The 18,150-nt window shown below is 53.6% G+C and overlaps 2 protein-coding genes across 3 annotated transcripts in view; one reads left to right on the plus strand and one right to left on the minus strand.

The window, feature by feature from the left end:
* The window catches only part of PAK5 (p21 (RAC1) activated kinase 5), a 209,407-nt gene that overhangs the window by 168,196 nt on the left and 23,061 nt on the right, over nucleotides 1-18,150 (minus strand). For both annotated transcript variants that reach the window (XM_064709827.1, XM_064709828.1), the window contains one exon: nucleotides 17,324-17,399. The gene's annotated coding sequence lies outside the window, so the exon portion shown is untranslated. The remainder of the gene's footprint in view (nucleotides 1-17,323; nucleotides 17,400-18,150) is intronic.
* On the plus strand, nucleotides 185-5,254 carry LOC135445163 (tubulin tyrosine ligase 3-like). The gene is made up of 11 exons (XM_064707199.1): nucleotides 185-194; nucleotides 1,312-1,658; nucleotides 1,770-2,123; nucleotides 2,266-2,394; nucleotides 2,473-2,587; nucleotides 2,684-2,791; nucleotides 3,026-3,191; nucleotides 3,263-3,411; nucleotides 3,483-3,729; nucleotides 3,811-4,243; nucleotides 4,316-5,254. The coding sequence occupies exons 1-11, from the start codon at nucleotides 185-187 to the stop codon at nucleotides 5,252-5,254; spliced, it is 2,997 nt and encodes a 998-aa protein (XP_064563269.1).

The following is an 18,150-nucleotide window of genomic DNA, read 5'->3' on the forward strand; positions in this document are numbered from 1 at the left end:
TATCCTCATGTGATTCCAAGTCTTGGAGCTGGCTCAGTATACTTCATGGAATAGCCACTGTTGTGAGACACACATCTTTTGCAAAGGTGTGGCTTTCTAAGGCTTTCTTCACCCCAACTCAAAACTTCTTCCTGGAAGATACATTCCCCTTCTACTCTAGATATGTAGATATGAAGATATGAAGATGGCATTCAGTAATTAGCTAAGACAGCAATGTTCTGAGTTGTCTGTAGAGGCCACAGAGAGTTTACAGCCAGAACTATCACAGTGCCTCATGTGCTTCCTGATCATGTTCTCCCATTCATTTTCTAAAGTGCGTGTGAGACCTGAAGCTGCTTCCACCCTAACAGGCGCATCTTGTTTTCCTTCTGGTTTCTTGAAAGGATGATAATCTATAATAATCTGTAATCCATTTTTCTCCATTCTCCTGGAGAAAAACGTTCCAGCAGGTCTGCACCTGAGCCAAGGGGCCTGTCTGTGATGCCAGTTTAACATTGTGACCCACCTCTGCAGCCAGTTAACTGAGGTTCTTGGTAACACATCCCTCGGGGGCAATCACAGTGAAACAACACTGAGTGACCAGTGTGTGATTTTTATCTGCCAGCATAAAACTGCTGCTGGCTGCAGATGATTGTAAACAATAAAAATAGTAGAGCTTCAGTTAAGTCATAGAAGGCAGTGTGGGCAAGGAGCCCGTGAACAATTGTAAATGAAACTGCATCTCTGAAAGAAGGAGAAGCAAAGGGGCAATTTGCTGAACAGCAGCCATCAAAATAAAATCAAGCAGCAGTCAGAAATTATACTGTAAGGTAAAACTGTGTTTCTGGCAGAGCTCTGTCATGGATGTTACCTAGGACAGTTCACAGCCTTCACATGTCCAACGAGGCTTTTCCTGGTTCTTAGTGCAAGGTCAAGCAGCACACCATTCCTAGTGGGATCCTCACTACCTGTGTCAGGAAGGGATCATCAAAGCTTTCCAGGAACCTCCTGGACTGTCTGTACTTTGCTGCGTCACCTCTCCAGCTGTCAGGGTGGTTAAAGTCCCTCACAAAGAGGGGAGAACCAGGACCTGTGTATTGAGGCTGCTTTGAGCACCCTGCATTGTGGCATCACGGTGGCTATGGAATAAGGAAGCTGTGTCCTGTGCAGGACACCCACTGCAGTCTCTAAGGGATGGGGGAATAGGACAACCTGCTTGGCCTGGAGGAGGCAGAGCCACCCACAGCTCCCCTCGCCATCAGGCTGGCCTGGGACAGCGTGACAGAGCAGCCCTGCAGGCACACAGCCCCTCAGCCAGGGGCAGTACCTGAGCAGCTGACACCCCAGCTGCCCCTGGCCCAGCAGGCCAAGGACAAGGGAACAGCGCAGCGTCCCGAGGCTCTGGAGTGCAGCTGGGATGCTGGCAGAAGGCTTGGCACGTCCAGAAATGCCATGGCAGGATCCCCAGATGTGGTGAGGCAGAGGCAGACAGGTCAGCATGTTCCCCCGCTCCCTGCCCACCCCATGGGGCTGGGGACACGGGGACAGCGGGCTCAGGCGGGGCTGTCCTCACAGGGCAGGTGGCAGCTGCCACCATCGGCTACCACGATGGCCAGCAGTACGCGGCTGAGTCGGAGCGGCTCAGGAAGGCCAGGCTGCGTGTGGAGAAGGCCATTAAGGTGAGGGGTTCGGTTCCACAGTGCCCCGAGATGGCACATGCTGGCATTTGTGCCCCTGTGGCTCAGCAGAGCCGGCTCGGAGCGCAGGCTGAGCTGGCTGCTGTCCCGCAGGAGAAGAAGATCTTCACCGTGCACGGCCCCTACCCCGTCATCCGCCGGCTGCTGCGTGCCCGGGGCTGGGTGGAGAGGAAGCTGCCCCTCAATCACAAGCAGCTGAAGCAGCAGCCTGCCGACCAAAGCAAACAGCAGCCGGACAGGGGGGCAAGCGGTGGCGGTGATGAGCCGGGGGAGGCAGTGCTGAACCCGCCCAGCGGGGCACAGCCTTCCCTGGGCACCGCAGAGCCCCTGCAGCACCCGTGGTGCACAGCACACGATAAGGAGAACGAGGGGGAAAGGGAAGATGAAGACGAGAACGAAGATAAGGAGCAGTGCAGTGAGGACTCTGAAGACATCCATGACCTCATGGTTAGCTAAGAGGGCTAGGGCTGAGCTCTGCCACAGCTCCCCCCGTCATCCTGGGACCCTCAGAGGCAGGGCTCAGCCTGGGGCTCAGGGCTGGGGCAGGATGGGGGCTCCCTGGCTCACCCCAGCCCGCTCTCTCCCGCAGTCCTTCCTGGTGCAGGACCAGGTGCCAAACTTCCTCTGGACCATTCGCCTGAGCAGCGTTGACCGGGAGCTGCTGGCGAGGATTGAGGTGGTGAACCGCTATCCCCGGCTGGCCGCGCTTTGCACCAAGGTGGGAGCACGGGGGCCTCAGGGAGGGCACACGAGGGGTGCGGGTGTCCAGAACGAAATGACCAGCTTCTCCAAACAGGAGGGGCTGTGCCAAAGCCTGCAAAACTTGTCCTGGTTCGAGCAAGTCGACTTCAACACCTTTTTCCCCCGGTGCTACCGGCTGGGGTTCAAGGACGAGAAGGAAGCCTTCATTGGTGAGCCTGAGGCTGCTGCCCTCCTGTCACCCCTCATGCTCCAGTCTTCCCTTGTCCTGTGCAGGACTGGCTAGGGATGATGCTTCCCTCTTGCAGATGATTTTTGCCTGACAGCAGCTCGCAGCCTTCTCAAATTGGCCCTGGAAAAGGTCGGGGACAGGCCGGTGGGGACAGAGCAGCCCTCAAAACCCGACGAGGTGCCGGGTGAGTGCATGGAGCTGGCTGAGCGGGGTGGAGGCGAGGGATGAAACGGGGAGTTCAGGGCGTGTCTGAGGGCTGAGCTTGGAGGCTGAGCATCTGCTCATGTCTGTGGCTTGGGGTCCCTTGCTCCATCCCCTGCCCTAGCTCCAAAGGCATCCGTCCCACAGGAAGGCTCAGTGGTTCGGCCCCAAGGCTGGCGTAGGAGTCATGAATCTCACCCCATGCTGTCCGCAGCAGGGCCGTGCTCGCCCCTGTATCCCGAGCTGCTGGAGGAGGCCCTGGAGGTCTGTGAGCAGCACCTGGGAGTTCTGGGGCACCACGACATCGACAGGAGCACCCCGTCGCCCTGCCGGACATGCATCGACTGGGACCGCTTCCTGCCGGAATACTACCGTGTGGCACAGTGGGTGCTGAGCGGGACGGGGCAGGGGGGACAGTGATGGGGCCGCCGCTGACCCCCCGTGTCCCCCACAGCGAGGGGGCCAGGCTGGAGCTGGACATGGAGCAGCGGGAGCGGTGCCAGGAGCTGCTGCAGCGCCTGGAGGAGAAGCTGCCACAGTTCGGCATAGAGGGCAGCCTCAACGTGTGGATCGTCAAGCCCAGCGCCAAATCCCGCGGCAGGGGTAAGGCTGGGGGAGGCGTGGGGCACACACACCCCGCCGAGAAGGGGTGCCACCGTCCCTGTGTTGCCCAGGCATCGTGTGCGCGACGCGGCTGGAGGAGGTGCTGGAGCTGGCGCAGAGCTGCGTGGGCACCCCGGCGGGCGTGTGCGAGTGGGTGGTGCAGAAGTACGTGGAGCGGCCGCTCACCATCTTCAACACCAAATTCGACATCCGGCAGTGGTTCGTGGTGACTGACTGGAAGCCGCTGACCGTCTGGTTCTACCGAGACTGCTACCTGCGCTTCTGCTCCCGGCCCTTCTCCCTGTGCCACCTGGAGCCGTGAGTGTCCCCCCCGAGCCCCAGCTGGCACCGCCCAGCCCCCCAGCACCCCCTGACCCAGCCCCGCTCTCCCTGCCCCAGCGCCAGGCACCTCTGCAACGTCTCCATCCAGAAGCGGTACAAAACGTGGCAGCCGGACCCCCGCGTGCCCCCCGACAAGATCTGGTCCAACAAGCAGTTCCAGGCCCACCTGGCGTGGCTGGGGCGGGCGAACGCTTGGCAGCGGGTGATGGTGCCCGGCATGAAGGCGGCGATCCTGAACGCCCTGCGCTGCGCCCGGGACCAGGTGGGCTCCCGCAAGGGCAGCTTTGAGCTCTTCGGGGCCGACTTCCTCATCGGGGAGGACCTCCAGCCCTGGCTGCTGGAGATCAACTCCTGCCCCACCATGAGCCCCTCCTCGGCGGTGACACGCCAGCTGTGCGCCAACGTCCAGCGGGACACGCTGCGCCTCGTGCTCGACCGCAAGGACAACCCCACCTGCTCCATCGGTGCCTTTGAGCTCCTCTACAAGGAGGTAGGCTGGGGACCGGGGACAGCCACCCCCCAGGCACCCTGAGCCCCCACTGCCCCTTGTGTCCCCCTGCAGGCAGCCGTGTCCTCGTGTCTGACTGCAGGGCTGAGGCTGATGGTCACGGGCTGTTCCCTGAAGAAGCCCCAGTCGGCGAAGCATCGATCCCAGGACAGGCTCCCCAGGTCTGCACCCTCAGGGAACAGAGCCGCCAAGGTGCACAGGTCGAGGGCGTCACGGGAAAAGCTGCCTCCTATGGTGCTGCAGGGCAGCTGCTGCCTGCCCAAATCTGACCCTCCAGCACTGCCACGGGCCCCACACGGCTCTGCTGGGAGCCAGGAGCTGCCATGGCTCCTTCACCTCGATGGGGAGTCCGGGGAGGCTCAGCCCCTGAGGAGTAGCTGTTCCATGGATAGAGTGCCAGGACCACCAAGCCAGGGAGCCACCAGGAGCCCCCAGCAACCCCCAGGCTACTCTGCTGGAGACCAGGAGTTGCCGTGGCTCCTTCACGTGGTGGTCGGGCAGCCCCAGGAAGCTCAAGCCCAGACATCTTTGCAGCCGACCGCCAGCAGCTGTCCTCTGCACAGGGGGCCTGTGCCACCGCCCCGGGGAGCGACCAGGAGCCCCTGGCTACCTCCGGGCGGTTCTGCCAAGAACCAGGAGCTCCTCCACGTGGCTGGGCAAGCCGAGGATGCTGAGGCTCAGTTAGCGCGCCCCCAGGAAGCTCAGCCCCCGACCAATAGCTGTCCCCGGGACAGGTTGTCACCGCGCCAGGAAGCGCCCCGGAGGCCCAGGCGACCCCCGGGGCGCCAGGGATTGCCCCGGCTCAGTCAGCCGGGTGGGCAGCCCCAGGCTACCCGGCCCCACAGAGCTCTGCCCCCGATCAGTGGCCGTCCCCCGGTGCGGGGCCCCGTGCCACAGCCCCCGGCAGCGCCCAGCAGACCCTGGCGGCCCCCGGGCTGTGCACCGACGCCCGTAGGGCTTCCTGCCAGGCCGGCGCGCCTGCCGGCACTGTGACAGCACCGGGAGCCCAGCCCCTGCCGGGAACAGGAGAACGGCAGCTCCCCAGGGCATGCAGGGGACCTGGGACACAGAGACACCCCGCGAGGTGACAGCACCCTGCCCGTCCTGGGTGGCTAACACAGCAGCACCCAGCGGGAACAGGAGCCCAGGGCTGTGCTGCGGTAGCCACCTCAACCTGCATGCCTGCTTTAATAGACTTTCGTGAAAAGGAGCCCGGCTGGGACCTTCTGTGTGTGGGAGATGTGACACAGCTGGGGATGATGCTGCAGGCAGGACCTGGGGCTGCCAGGGCAGCTCCTCTGCTGGCTACAGGCACAGGAGGCAGGGAGACCTGCCTGAGGTGGCCCCTGCCAGGCAGGGCTGTGGCAGCAGTGACGCTGCTGCAGCCCTGGGAAGTGGCCAGGCACAGAGTGCTGGCAGGGCTGGTGCCCCCTGACACGCCCGGGGCATGGCAGGAGGAGTCCCGTGGGGATTAAAGGGCTGGCAAAGGGAAGTCAGGTGTCCTCAGGGGTCCCCTGTGGCCTCCTGGGGCTGCTCAGGTGTACAGGAAAGGAGGTGGTGGGGGGGAGTGCAGGGGGCCCTGGGCAGCACCAGCTCCTGCAGATTCCTTTTGTGACGAGGTAGCCCACCTTGTTACAGAATCCCAGAATGGCTGGGGCTGGAAGGGACCACAGTGGGTCATCTGGTGCCACCTCCCTGCTCCAGCAGGTGATCCCAGAGCACACGGCGCAGGATGGTGTCCAGGCAGTTCTTGAGTGTCTCCAGGGAGGGACGTTCCTTAGCGTCTCTGGGGACCTGTTCCAGTGTGTGGAGTGAGTTCCTCCTGACAGCTGGAACTGGCACTGCCAGAGCAGCTCCTGTGCTGGCAGAGAGCACACAGGATCCCGTGGCTCCCCAGTGCTTGTGCCCTGTGCCTGCTGCTGTCCCCAAGGATGGCTGGGCCCCTCCTGCCCTGCTCAGGGCTGGGCAGAAGTGACCAGTGCATGGTACATCAGCTGCAGAAAAAGGCTGGTGCTTCTGGCAGAGTTCTGACGTGGAGACTGGAGCTGGGAGAGCCAGCCACTCTGCTGTTAGAGGCAGCTCCTCAGGCCTCCTCTCTGCAAGAGAGTTCTTCCTCACTGGGGAACTCCTGCTGCGTTGAGGCCCACACAGACCATTTTCTGCTGGCTGCAGTCATCAGGGCCACTGGGAACAAGTGGAAGAGAAGCTGGATGCAAGGGGAAAATCAAACCTGGCAAGCAGCAGGGGCCATCTCCTGCATCAGTTTGGATCATGTACCCATGTTGGCGACTAGCCCCTGAAAAAGCTGATTGGCAGGGCAAGTACTGAGGGGGGACCATCCTCTGTTCCCCCAGGAAATCCTGACTGGCATCATCCTCGTGCCTTCTCATCCCAGCCAGAACGGGCTGCAGACTCTCCCAGTCTTCTTCACATGTTTCTCCACACAAAGAAAGGAGAAGAGCTGACTTAACTGGCATTTAGATATCTACCACTCAGTCAGAAAACGTTTTTGCATGACTGATCAATTCATTCAGATGCCAGTGGCCCAGAGGCAGAAGTGGAGCAAACAGAGGGGCTTGGCTGAGTCAGGATGAATCTTTCAAGACTGTCCTCAAGGGTGGCAGTGAGGATGTATTTATTTAGACTCCCCTTGTGCATCAGAAGTGCAGTAGGAGAGTCTCTTCCATGAAGCAGTGACAGCAGCACAGGAAGGTTTTAGGGATGCGAGAGCAGGTGTCACAAGGAGAGTCAAAGGGTGAAGCTCCAGAACATAAATGACATCAGCAGAAATAAGGGTGTTGAACACAGAGCTGGAAGTAAGCTGTGAGAGAGGGAAGGAAACTGCCAATGGAGTGGTTATGGAAAGGCTGAGTGATCATTTGGTGGATGGTTTTAAAGGGGGCCAAGGGGTAGTCAGACAGAGAGAGACCTTGGTAATGTAATAGAGAGGAAAGCTCTGCTCTCCCAAGTGACAGATCCTTCTGGGAAGCTGAATCAGTTGTGTGCCAGAAAATGTACTGAGAACGAGGAAATTTGCAGGTAGGAGTTCAAACAGATTACTGCTGTGACTCAGTCTCTTGAGATGGGTGACACAAGCAAAAAATAAATCAAAGGGGGAAACCAGTGCAGAAGAGTTAAGCAGACAGAGAGCAGCAACAACAAAGGAAAGAAAAGATGAACTCTGCACATGTACACAACCTAAGGCCAGAGGAGTTGAATGCTGGTGCTGGTTCACAGGCAAGCTGTCATGTAACTTCAGCTACACTTTGTGATTTGCCTTTGAGGTTCAAGCACTTGTGAAGCCTCCAAGGATTGTTTCAATCTAACAGAAGCACCTCGGGCTGGCTGCTCTTGCTGCCTGGGAGTGCTTCATGTCCTGCTGGATTCCTGCACACCCGCTTGCCTGTTCCATCCCTGCCCCACCAGGCAGCCCTCACACACCTACCCAAGCACAAACATGCACAGTGAGTCCCTTTGTGCAGCTCCTCGTTCCCAAGGCTCCCCAAGCCTCCCTGGAGTTTCCCCAGCCTGCCTCTGCCATGGCTGTTCAAGGAGGAAGATGTGAGCACAGTCACCTCGTGCTAGCAAACAGGACATCATGTTATTGCTTTGGTACCACAACAGTTTCAGTGAAGGGCACAAAATAACATTTATGCGATAAAAATCCCTCTCACCTCTGTCCTCACATTAATCTTACAGGCATCCTACATCAGTACATGCATTGTCCCCAATTTTATCATATATTTTATCAAGTATGTATTTATGACTGAAATACAAGAACCTACTTTTTCCTCCCTATTTTCAACACATTTACCATTCATTTGAGTTTTTCTGGAAGGCAATTTGCAACACAAATATTGTTCTAGTCCCAGTAATCTGTGCTCATACGCTAGTGGAAAACAGAAATTCCACAAAGTGGAATTCCCGGGCTGCTGTAAGCACAGTGGAGCTAATAAATACATTTACAGCTTAGGACTTTTGAATGGCTCCTGAATAACCCAGCTTTATCAATTGTTTGAGACTGAATCCCAGGAAATTAAATTTAGCATTACTACTGCCACAAATCTCTTGCCATAGCTCCAAGGAGCACCTCATTTATAATATCAAATTGGGGAAGACTCTCAGTAAGAGGAATTGTATTGACTTAAATGGGCTGGAGGAAGGAGCATTCCCTCATCCCTAAATAAGGGCTTCACTTCCTGCTCCCAAAATGAACTTGACTGGGGCAAGGCTAAATCATGGTGTGTTGGCATTATAGGCCATGGGGACCTCCTGGAAGAAGGCAGGGGGGGAAATAAAAAGTGGCAGAGTGTTTGCTGTGTGTGGTGTTGCAGAAGGACGGGGTGAATAAATCCTCTCCTACGAGCAGCAGTGCCTGTACAGCCCAACAGCTCTCCTGTGGCACAGGGATTGCAGGGAAATCCAACACTCTGGAGCTGCTACAGCCTGTGGCGTGCTGCTTACAGGGGAAACAGAGCCAGGGACCCCCAAAGGCAGGGGAGCTGTAGAAACACAGACAACAGTCTATAAACAGGAATCTGCTAGTTTTGTGCAATGCAGCTCCTAGCTGCTGACTAAGGATGCCAGAAGAAGCCTGGCACATTACAGGGAATGGCTGTTGAGCTGTGCAGCCATTACACAGGACCAACAGAAACATTCACAAGAGCCAGAAGTAGCTTCAGATTGCCTATTAATTCTGGATGCCTGTCAGCAATTGTTATCTGATGGGCCAGAGTGAGCTGGCATCTTCTATGGAGGAAAAAAAGAAATCAAATCTAGCCATTACTTAAAAGAAATAGCTAAAGAATCATTTCATCATGACTTTCATGCCCTTTGCCTTTTAGCCCCCCTTGACAGCGGCTGGTGCCTCCTGGCAGCACTCCCTCTGAGCTTGCTGGAGCTCTCGGCCTGTCGCCACCACTCACCCTGTCCCAGCCAGGTGAGGGTGTACCCAGCTGGGCATCCCCTCCCAGCCTGAGCATTCAGTGCTTGCTCCTGTCACCGTGTGCCTCTGAAAGCTTTAAAGCTTTCCTGGGGAAAGAGATTTGAATTTATTGGTAAACAAGGAATATCCACCTCTGACAGTCAAACCTGTGTGTGCTGACAGGCACCATCCCCATTTGAAACGCTGATTTACATCTTTTTGTAAATGAGTTTGCTGGGCCAGGCTTGAGCAGTGTGCTTTCAGTGTGGGAGGAAACTTTACCTGAATGTAAAAATATTCGGTGAAAATGAGTTTCAGACATGTGTGTTGCTCTGCTTGCAAAAACCAATTCTTATGTGACCCTTCAGCAGTCACAGCAGGATCTGAAAACTGCTGAAATATGGTCATTTTAAATAAATTTTTCATGGGGTTTGTAATCAAAACTTTTAAACTGACCATTTTCTGTCAGGCTCAGGATAGGCTTGTAAATTAAAAACAAACAAACAAACAAAAAACAACCTCAAAAAGAAACAAACAAAAAACCAAAACCAAATCCTTTAATGCTTAATATCTCTGTTCTAACAGACTTTTGAGACTTAGCATCAATAGTTTTCACTAGAATGAATAACAGCAAATCTGTGGGCTTTGGGCAGTTCTGTTTCCTTGACTCTGTTTGCATGCTTATCCAGTCAGGGAAGACAAAAAATTGCTCGTGACCAGTCTGACCCATCAGCACCAAACATTCAGCTGCAAGGCTGAATGTAAACTACTGCCTGTTTACAGGGAGTGCTGGCAGCAGTCTCAGGAGCTCAGGAGAGGCTGCATCTCTCCAAACGGTGACATGAGAGGGTGGGTTTGGTGCAAATCCCCACTGAGGAGCTCAGGAGAGGCTCCATCTCTCCACACGGTGACACAAGAATGGGTTTGGTGCAAATCCCCACTGAGGAGCTCAGGAGAGGCTGCATCTCTCCAAACGGTGACACAAGAATGGGTTTGGTGCAAATCCCCACTGAGGAGCTCTTTTTGCTTTGGTCCTCTGCTAACTGGGGAGCCTTGGGGGTGCCATTGCACATGTGCTGGGAGCAGGGTAAAGCAAGATCCTTGCTAGACCCCTAAATTTAAAATCCTGCCTGAACCTTCAGAAGAGTTTTCTGAGATGTCCTAAATACCATTCAACCTCCCACACCACCCAGTTTGTTTATCTCACACTCTGCCTTGGGGCCTGGCTTGGTGCCATGTACAGCACACCTAAGAGACTGCACAACCCTATCTTTGGTTTATCCTCAGCCACTGACATTTTGAGTCTCAAACTCAGCTGCAGCAAGAAGCTGTGGTAAAGAGGTCCTATCTCCAGTTCAGGTATGGAGCTCCCGAATCTTGTGTTAAAGGGGCACTAGAATAACAAACAACAACTAGGCAGGTCAAGCTTCAGTACCACACCTCATCTCCTGCTTCTCCTTCATGCTTTGATCAGGAGCACTGCCAGGGCCTCCTAAGAGTGTGGAAGGAGGGGAAGGAAGGATGGCACCCTGGCAAACACCATCATGGCACAGCAATGCAAAAAGACCATTCTCCTTGCTTTAGTAGTAAAAAAATGCCGTCTAATTCCAAAAGGCTTACACTACAGCAGCTGAGACATCGGTACTGTTTCGCTGGGTTCTCTTCGCAGGGTCCTGACAACATTCAGAAATTTGCCTGGAAGCAATAAACTAAGCCAAAAAAAATTACAGCACAAGTGAAAGGCTCAATTGAAAGTCACATCCAAACAGGCAAGACACAGTGCCAAAGCAGTCAGCAGCCTGGTGGATATTTTAGGCTATTTAATCCCTCAAAGATATGCCAAGTATCTACCTGCAAGTCCTCAGCAGGCAGCTCTGCTTCAGTGAGGGGTTCACTTCAAAGGAAGGTAGATGTTGGTGCCTTCCTTCCACTGGAGCTTCTAATCACATCAAGTTAAATAGCTATTTAATACTAATAAATGCAATACCACAAAAAATTGGATCCCTACCAGTCCTGTTTAGGGGAGGTTCCCCCATCCATAGAGCTGAATTACTTTGTGAGGACATCACCCATGTTTGGGGTCTGCTCCTGGGGCTGGGGCGCGGTGGTGGTGATGGCACAGGGGTGGTTTGCCCACATGCCATGAATAAAAGTCACTGTCAGGGCAAAGATCCCCCCACAAGGCTTTTGCCTCGGCTGAGCAAGAGGGACCCAGCATTTTGCACGCTCTATTTTCTTACCAGCCCGGAGCAGCACTTGGGGCACCGCTGTCAATCTGAGCTGCGTTTCGCCTTCCTTGCGATTATTTGTCCACTACATTTTCCCCGTGGGAGCAGCTGGCAGGAGACAAGGCCTGGTGCGCAGCACAGCCAGAGGACAGAGCTCTGTTTGCGTTCCTCCAAGGGCAGCAGCGGTGCAGGGCCGAGCCCGGCGGTGCCCAGCTGGCGGGGACACGCGCCAGCCCCGCAGGCTGCTCTCCATCACTGACAGGAGCGGGGCACACGCACCCAGCCCCGCAGGCTGCTCTCCATCCCTCCCAGGAGGGGTTTCTCCCCGTCCCTGGCACTGCAGCAGGGCTTTCGCTGCAGTTTTTTTGCCGATCTCTGCTGCCCTCTGCTGATGCGCGGCCGAGGCAGAGGAGAGCTCTCCCGAGGAACCAAAGCCTAGGTCCTTTGCAGCAAAATCTCACTCTCAGCCTCATTAAAACCCCAGCTTAGCACAGCTGGTTTGATTCTTCTTTGTCCCCAACACACACTCTTTAAGTCACTCCGTGAAGGATTTCTTGTCTAATAACACCACGGGGAATTCACTGAGAAGCTAATTCATCCTTATTACCTCACGTCAGGTAAATACTGGTTTAATCAATTTACAGACTTCAGTATAAATTTAAAACAAACAAACAAAACAAAACAAAACAAATTAGGATGAGGGTTAAAGACACTTGAATTTCTCTGTGAATCAGGAGCCATTCTGAGAAACTTAGCCCTGCCCCATCCATTGCTGCTTACAACCCCACCTTTAGATCAGGCATCAATTTTTCATCACCAACTCAGGGAAGGGCTACCACTCAGAGGGTCTTGCCCAGACCTGTGCACAGCTCTGGGGAAAAACCCAGGGGAGGATATTCTCTGATCCCTGCCAGATGCAATTTCCAAATAATTTAAGACCAAAGCTGCCTTTCTCATGGAGATAAAAAACGCTGTGGCAAGTGAGCAGGGATGGACCCAGACTGCTGCATATTCCAACAGGCTTCATTTTCTCCCGAGCTCCGCTGTTCCCATCACCTGCTGCAAAACAGATTTTTAAACCACACACAGGCTGCTCTGCCTCTGCTGCATGTGCTGAGACCAGCTGAGAGGAGAGAAATCCCCATTAGGCAGGCTCCTGGCTGAAGAGACAGCTCTGCTTCAAGCCTGCTCCTCGGCTGCCTCTCAGCATCCTCCTGGACAATCGCCACGGCTCAGTGCTCCGCAGGGCCCAGAGGGAAATGCTTCCCTACAGCCCCTGCCAGAGAGCTGCAAGCTGCCAGCAGGCTCTTCCTATGGCACTTCACTCGGCCACGGTAGGGAGGCAATGCAGCCCTGTGGATAACACACCGACCCAGAAACGCAGCCCCTGCTTCTCTGCTGCATCTCTAGGAACGAGCGCTCCCTTCCTCCATGCTTGAACTGCCGCCTCTGCAAAGAGAGGGCATCCTTTCCCCCGTAAAGCAGCGTGAGAGCTGTTGGTAACGAGATTTACGATTATTGAGGAGTTATTGAGCACAGCTTTTAGATCCTGCTCCATTGATTTTGCCTCACAGACTCGGTGGCTCCTGCCGCCATTACCGGTGAACTCACACCGGCCCTGCGGTACCTCCTGGCCGTGGTGGCTGTGCAGGAGGATCCTGGCACCCGCAGCTGCTCAGAGAGCTGTGGTCACAGGGGATTTGCTGGCCAAATTACAGCTGGGATATCACCTTGTTTCTTTCTTGTTGTGTCACCCCCTTGGACGGGGTGCTTGCAACTAGCATAAACCACAACCACCAGTGTCGTGTTTAACTCATGTGATGCTTAAGAGGGTGAAACAGCTTTCTCTGATAAGCCCTGTGAAAAGTAAACAGTGAATGTAGATCCTAAAGTAGGTTACTCCTCATAGCTGCTTCTATGGCTTGTGGCCAGTTCAACAGCCCTTGTGAGCTCTGCTGCCCTGTGCTGTCCTGCTCTGCAGTCCCAGGGAAGTGATGGGTTATGCAGTGGAGGGTTGCTCTGAGCTGATGCCTATTTTGATCCATAATGAGTCATTTTAAATAACTGTGCTGCAGAGCAAAGAGAGGTGCTTTGTCCAGGCCGTGGTGTTGGAGTGTAGCTGAGGAGGTGGGTTAATAGCAGGTAAATGTACCTTCTCCCTCCAAGACTGTCCTAGGCTGCAGTATTTGAATAGCAACAAGCAATTTTCTCCTTCAGTAAAATTTATACCATTTGGCTCAGTGGGATTAACAACTAATAATTAAAAAAATTAAAAAGCAAGCCAATGTGTCAGAAACAGGCTGCCTGATCATCCTTTGTGTGTGGATGTGTCTGAGCACACGAGGGACCAAGGGCCTGAGTCACTGAAGGGAAAGGTCTCAGGAAGCCCACGTCAACATCAAAACATTCAGCAGCACTTCTGCTTTGTTTATGCAGTTGTCATTTGGCCACAGTCACAAAAGCAAGTCTCCCTTCAAGTAGCTAAGCTGCCAGTTTGTGGTTCACTATGAAACAGCACAAACCCAAAGCCTGTGCTTTGCCTCCCTGGTCCCCCATATTTGAATTAAACCCAGTATGTTGGGAGGCAATGCTGCAGGATTTTCCATTTCCTAATCCTAGCAGAAACAGCAAGCCATCCCCAAACAGATCATCCTACCCTACCACTGCTTTGAAACCCAAATCAAAACCCAAGCAGGAGGTCAGTACTCCGTTCTAGACCCAAAAACCAGGTTTTCACTCAAACACTTTTGTTTTACTCCAAATCCCATTCAAAAAGCCACACTGGACAGACAGTGTCTGCAGACAGGAGACATGAAAATGCCACAAGGAGAGTTTGTGGCCATTGGAGCCTCTCTACAGCACCTCTGGGCCCTTTGCTGTTCAGGATGCAAACAATCATCACTGAGCTGCACTGACAGATTTGGATTTTCATTTACTTGGAGACAATGGCCAGTCCTTAATGAGGTAATTAAAGGTCCTCTTTAATAACCCAGCAGGAGGCATTTTCTGTCTCCTGGCTAGCGCCCAGTGTGGCCAAAGTTCAGCTAGACAAGCTGACAATGAGCATCCATTTTCCCTCACGTTTATTGCCCAGGTTTTCAAAGCAGTGTGCTGCTGCTGCAGGAATGCTCCCGGGAGCTCAGCGCTGCTGGGGCTGGCTCACAGCTGGGCTCGGGGAGCCCTTCCCGGCCGCCCGTCTGTCCAGGGGAGATGGAGCTCCCAGCCCGGACTGCGGCAGCGTCCGGAGCCCGGTGCGAGCCAGCCCGGCCGGACCGCTCTCACAGGCTGGCCTTGGGACCGCGCCGGCAGCGCTCCTCGTTAGTGCTGCGCTAATTAATCTATCACAGGGCTGTCGGAGCACACGCTCATTGCCCGCCGGCCCGCTGGAGAGGGGCTGGGGCAGCTGGGATGCTGGAGCTGCTTGCTTTATTTAACTCCAGATCCTTTTGCCTCCCTACGGCAGCAGCTTTCTGCCTGTGTCTCTCTAACGCTCTCTGTCACAGCCCCGGGCATCACAACAACTTTGATTTCTTAAAGACAGACACAAACTACATTTGTGCTGAATTATTTTTACTCATAGATATCACAGATGTGAAGACAGTACAAGGAGCGAGAGTGTTTTAACAAAACCAACCTGCCGCACCTCAGCCCCAGCATTTCAAGATGCCTATGAATAATCTGGAGATTTCAGGTCAGCCAAAAGGCTGTTAAATTGTATCCATGAGCATCTCTCTGAATTTCTAGTATAGCCGGATGGCAAAAGCACAGTGGCCTCTCCCCTGCTGTCATTTTTGCTGGAAAACAGTCTCTCAGTTTCTGCTACCTGCTGTCATCCTTCTTTTGGCTTTGCTTTATCCCTCATGCCCTCTGCCTCATATCAACTGAAATCTGTGTGGCCTGCCTTGTTTCACCTCTTTTCTGCATCTCTCCAAGCCTGCCCCTTCCCAAACAGGCACCATGCTGGTTTTCTCCTCTGCTCTAAGTGGTGTTGCCACATCACTTTGTACATCACTTCCAGCTCCGTGTGCTTCTCCCTCTTGCATCTGCCTCCTCCTCCCCACAGTTACCTTCTTTTTTGGCCCTCCTTCACTAAAACAGGCAATATTCCTGCACTAGATGAAGAGCTCAGCACAGTCCTTGGGCAGGGTTTTGAATTCCCATTGCTCACAGAGTCTCCTTCAGTTACCCAAAAGGGAGCTCAGCAGATAAGTTTTCAGCTGCCAGAGAGCAAAAGTCCTCAGGAGGATTCTCTATTTCTGTCAAGAGCTTCTCCATTGCTACAACCACATACCCAGATCATATATCCTAATATTTTTCCATGGGAAAAGACAAGTCAGCCAGAACCTTGTGACTTTCAAAAAGCAATCACTTATTATCTCACTGTTGCAACCAGGAATGCCTCGAGGAAACTTGTACTGCTGAATGCAGCCAGGGCACCCACAAAGATTTCTTGTTGGCAGGATTAGAATCTGCACTTGTGCTGCCAAAATGCAAATGCCACTGTGAGGCAGCTGAGAGCACGCTGCAGTTCCAACCCTTTAAATAATCCAGATGTGTGATTGACTGGTGTAGCCCACTCTGTGTGTGGGGTTCCCAGCTGCAGGTCAGAGCAGCAGGACGTGCCTGGAGCGTGTGTCAACACCAACCTGCACACTGTTAGCAGGGGCTGCTGGCACACAGGAGGAAGCAGGTTTGGCAATTGCCACCAGGCTGTATTTCTGAAAAGCCAAACACCACATACAACATTTTCCTGGGGAGTTCAGGAGCTCTGATCCTCACAGCTCCACAAAGCACAGGGAGCAGCAAAGCCAGCCATCACTGCTGGTGTGAGGTGCTACAGCCACGGAGACCCACAGCTCTTCTTTCCCAGCCTGGCTTTGACCATGCTCTGCAGACACGAGGGAGCACAATGCTCCAAGGCCAGAGCACCAGCACACAGTGGAACGATCATGGCTTCCTGCTTCCAAGGAAGCTCAAGCCTCCCACCTAAGTAGGGGGGGGTGGCTCCCAAAGCTCTGTGATCTGCAGGACCAGACCAGCTCCATTCATGCTGGTTAGGTTTGGCCCCTCCTGCTCTCACTTGCTGCAGTTGCCAAGATCTGTCCCTACTTTGTGCCCAGCACGAGGGGAGAAGGACGCTCAGCTGTGGGAGCTCCAGTCACCCCTGTGGCCAGCGTGGTGCAGGTGCCAGGCTGGGGTGGGTGGCAGAGTGTGGCAAACCACACTCAAGGACTTGGCAAGCCATGAGAGCACAGCAGTTTTAGCTGGAAATTGCAACCCTCCCTTGCAGTGGAAGGATATGTGCCATGAGCATTTTCCAGAGCCCTGGATTTCCACCCTCCTGCACTGACACCCTCTCCAGCACGCGCAGTGAAGTGAATGGTACCACAGGGGAAGGTGCACCTCTGTAGCCACCCCCTGTATGCCCCAGTTCCACCTCCCTTTGAAGGTGTGATCCCAAGGATAACACACATCTCCACACTGCCTGGCTTAGATCAGGCTCTGTTTGCCCAACTACATACCTTGAAAAAGTACCAAGAAAATCCCTTCTGGAGATTGGCTGCAAACTACCACATACATCATCTACATTTACATATACATGTAAAAGCTTAATATATATGTAAACTATATTTACATACAAACATATGTTAAAGCCTTTGGTAGGGTTGAATGATCCCCACGGGCTGAGCTATTTGAATTTCTCAGGGAAAGACTTAAGCTTAACATCCCTAGTGTAGCCTAAGATATTTACATGAAAAAAATTAGTATTTTTCAATAGTTGAAATTCTTAAGGCCTTAATCAGGTTAGAGGGAATTAGAAGTTAGATCAATATCTCATCACGTAGAATACAGAATTGGCTTTTTCCTAGCTGCCTACAATAATGATTTGAAAATGAAAGAAAATCCTACCATTTTAGCAGACTTCTCCAAGTCCACAAGAGACACTCTTCTAGTTTCCAAAGCTCTGTGGCATTCCAAGGCATTCCTGCAGAAAAGAGAAGTATTTTAATGGTAATCGTTTTAACACCTTTGACATTGTTTTGTAACTACCTTGGATGCCAAAGTGCTTCACAAAGCTGCAGGGAGAGGTGAGGGCTGACGAGTCTAAATTTAAGGAGCAGGAAACCTGACTCACTGCTGGCACTGCCAGGGGCTGCCTGCAGGAGCAGGTAAATCACCTGGGGTGGTGTCTGCAGCACCCAGCCTCGCCCGGAGCCCTTCTTCCTGCAGCCTTTGGCTTCAGGAGATATTTCCCGGGAGCAGGAGAGGATGAGAAAGCTGGCAGTGTCCCTGAATGCCTCCATCATCCGCTGCAGTGTGTCCTCACCCACCTTCCATCGCCACACAGGGCAGGGAAGGTCACAGGCACGGGTGACCCAGCCTGTGGATGCCAGGCTGATCAAGGATCAGTGTGACAATGTTCTGTGGGCAGGCCAAACCTAAACTTTGTGCTTTGCTTTAGGCAATCAGCTCCAAATAATAATGAAAACTAACCCTTCAAAACAGGCAAATAGCCTTTTCAACCACAATTAAAAACCTGGGGGTGTTTGTAGTTTGTGCTCCAAGCATTCTACATTTCTAATGGTAAACTAGGAAAGGGGAGAGTATGTAGAGATGCCTGGGTTCAGATAAAAAACTGTATTCAAATTTCAGAGATCCAGGTGTTGTTTAGTAACCTCTGAAAATGTGTTGGCATTGAAAATGGAAACATATTGATGATCATTTTTAAAAGACCA

Source organism: Zonotrichia leucophrys, chromosome 3 (assembly GCF_028769735.1).
Source record: "Zonotrichia leucophrys gambelii isolate GWCS_2022_RI chromosome 3, RI_Zleu_2.0, whole genome shotgun sequence".
Classification (NCBI taxonomy): Eukaryota; Metazoa; Chordata; class Aves; order Passeriformes; family Passerellidae; genus Zonotrichia; species Zonotrichia leucophrys.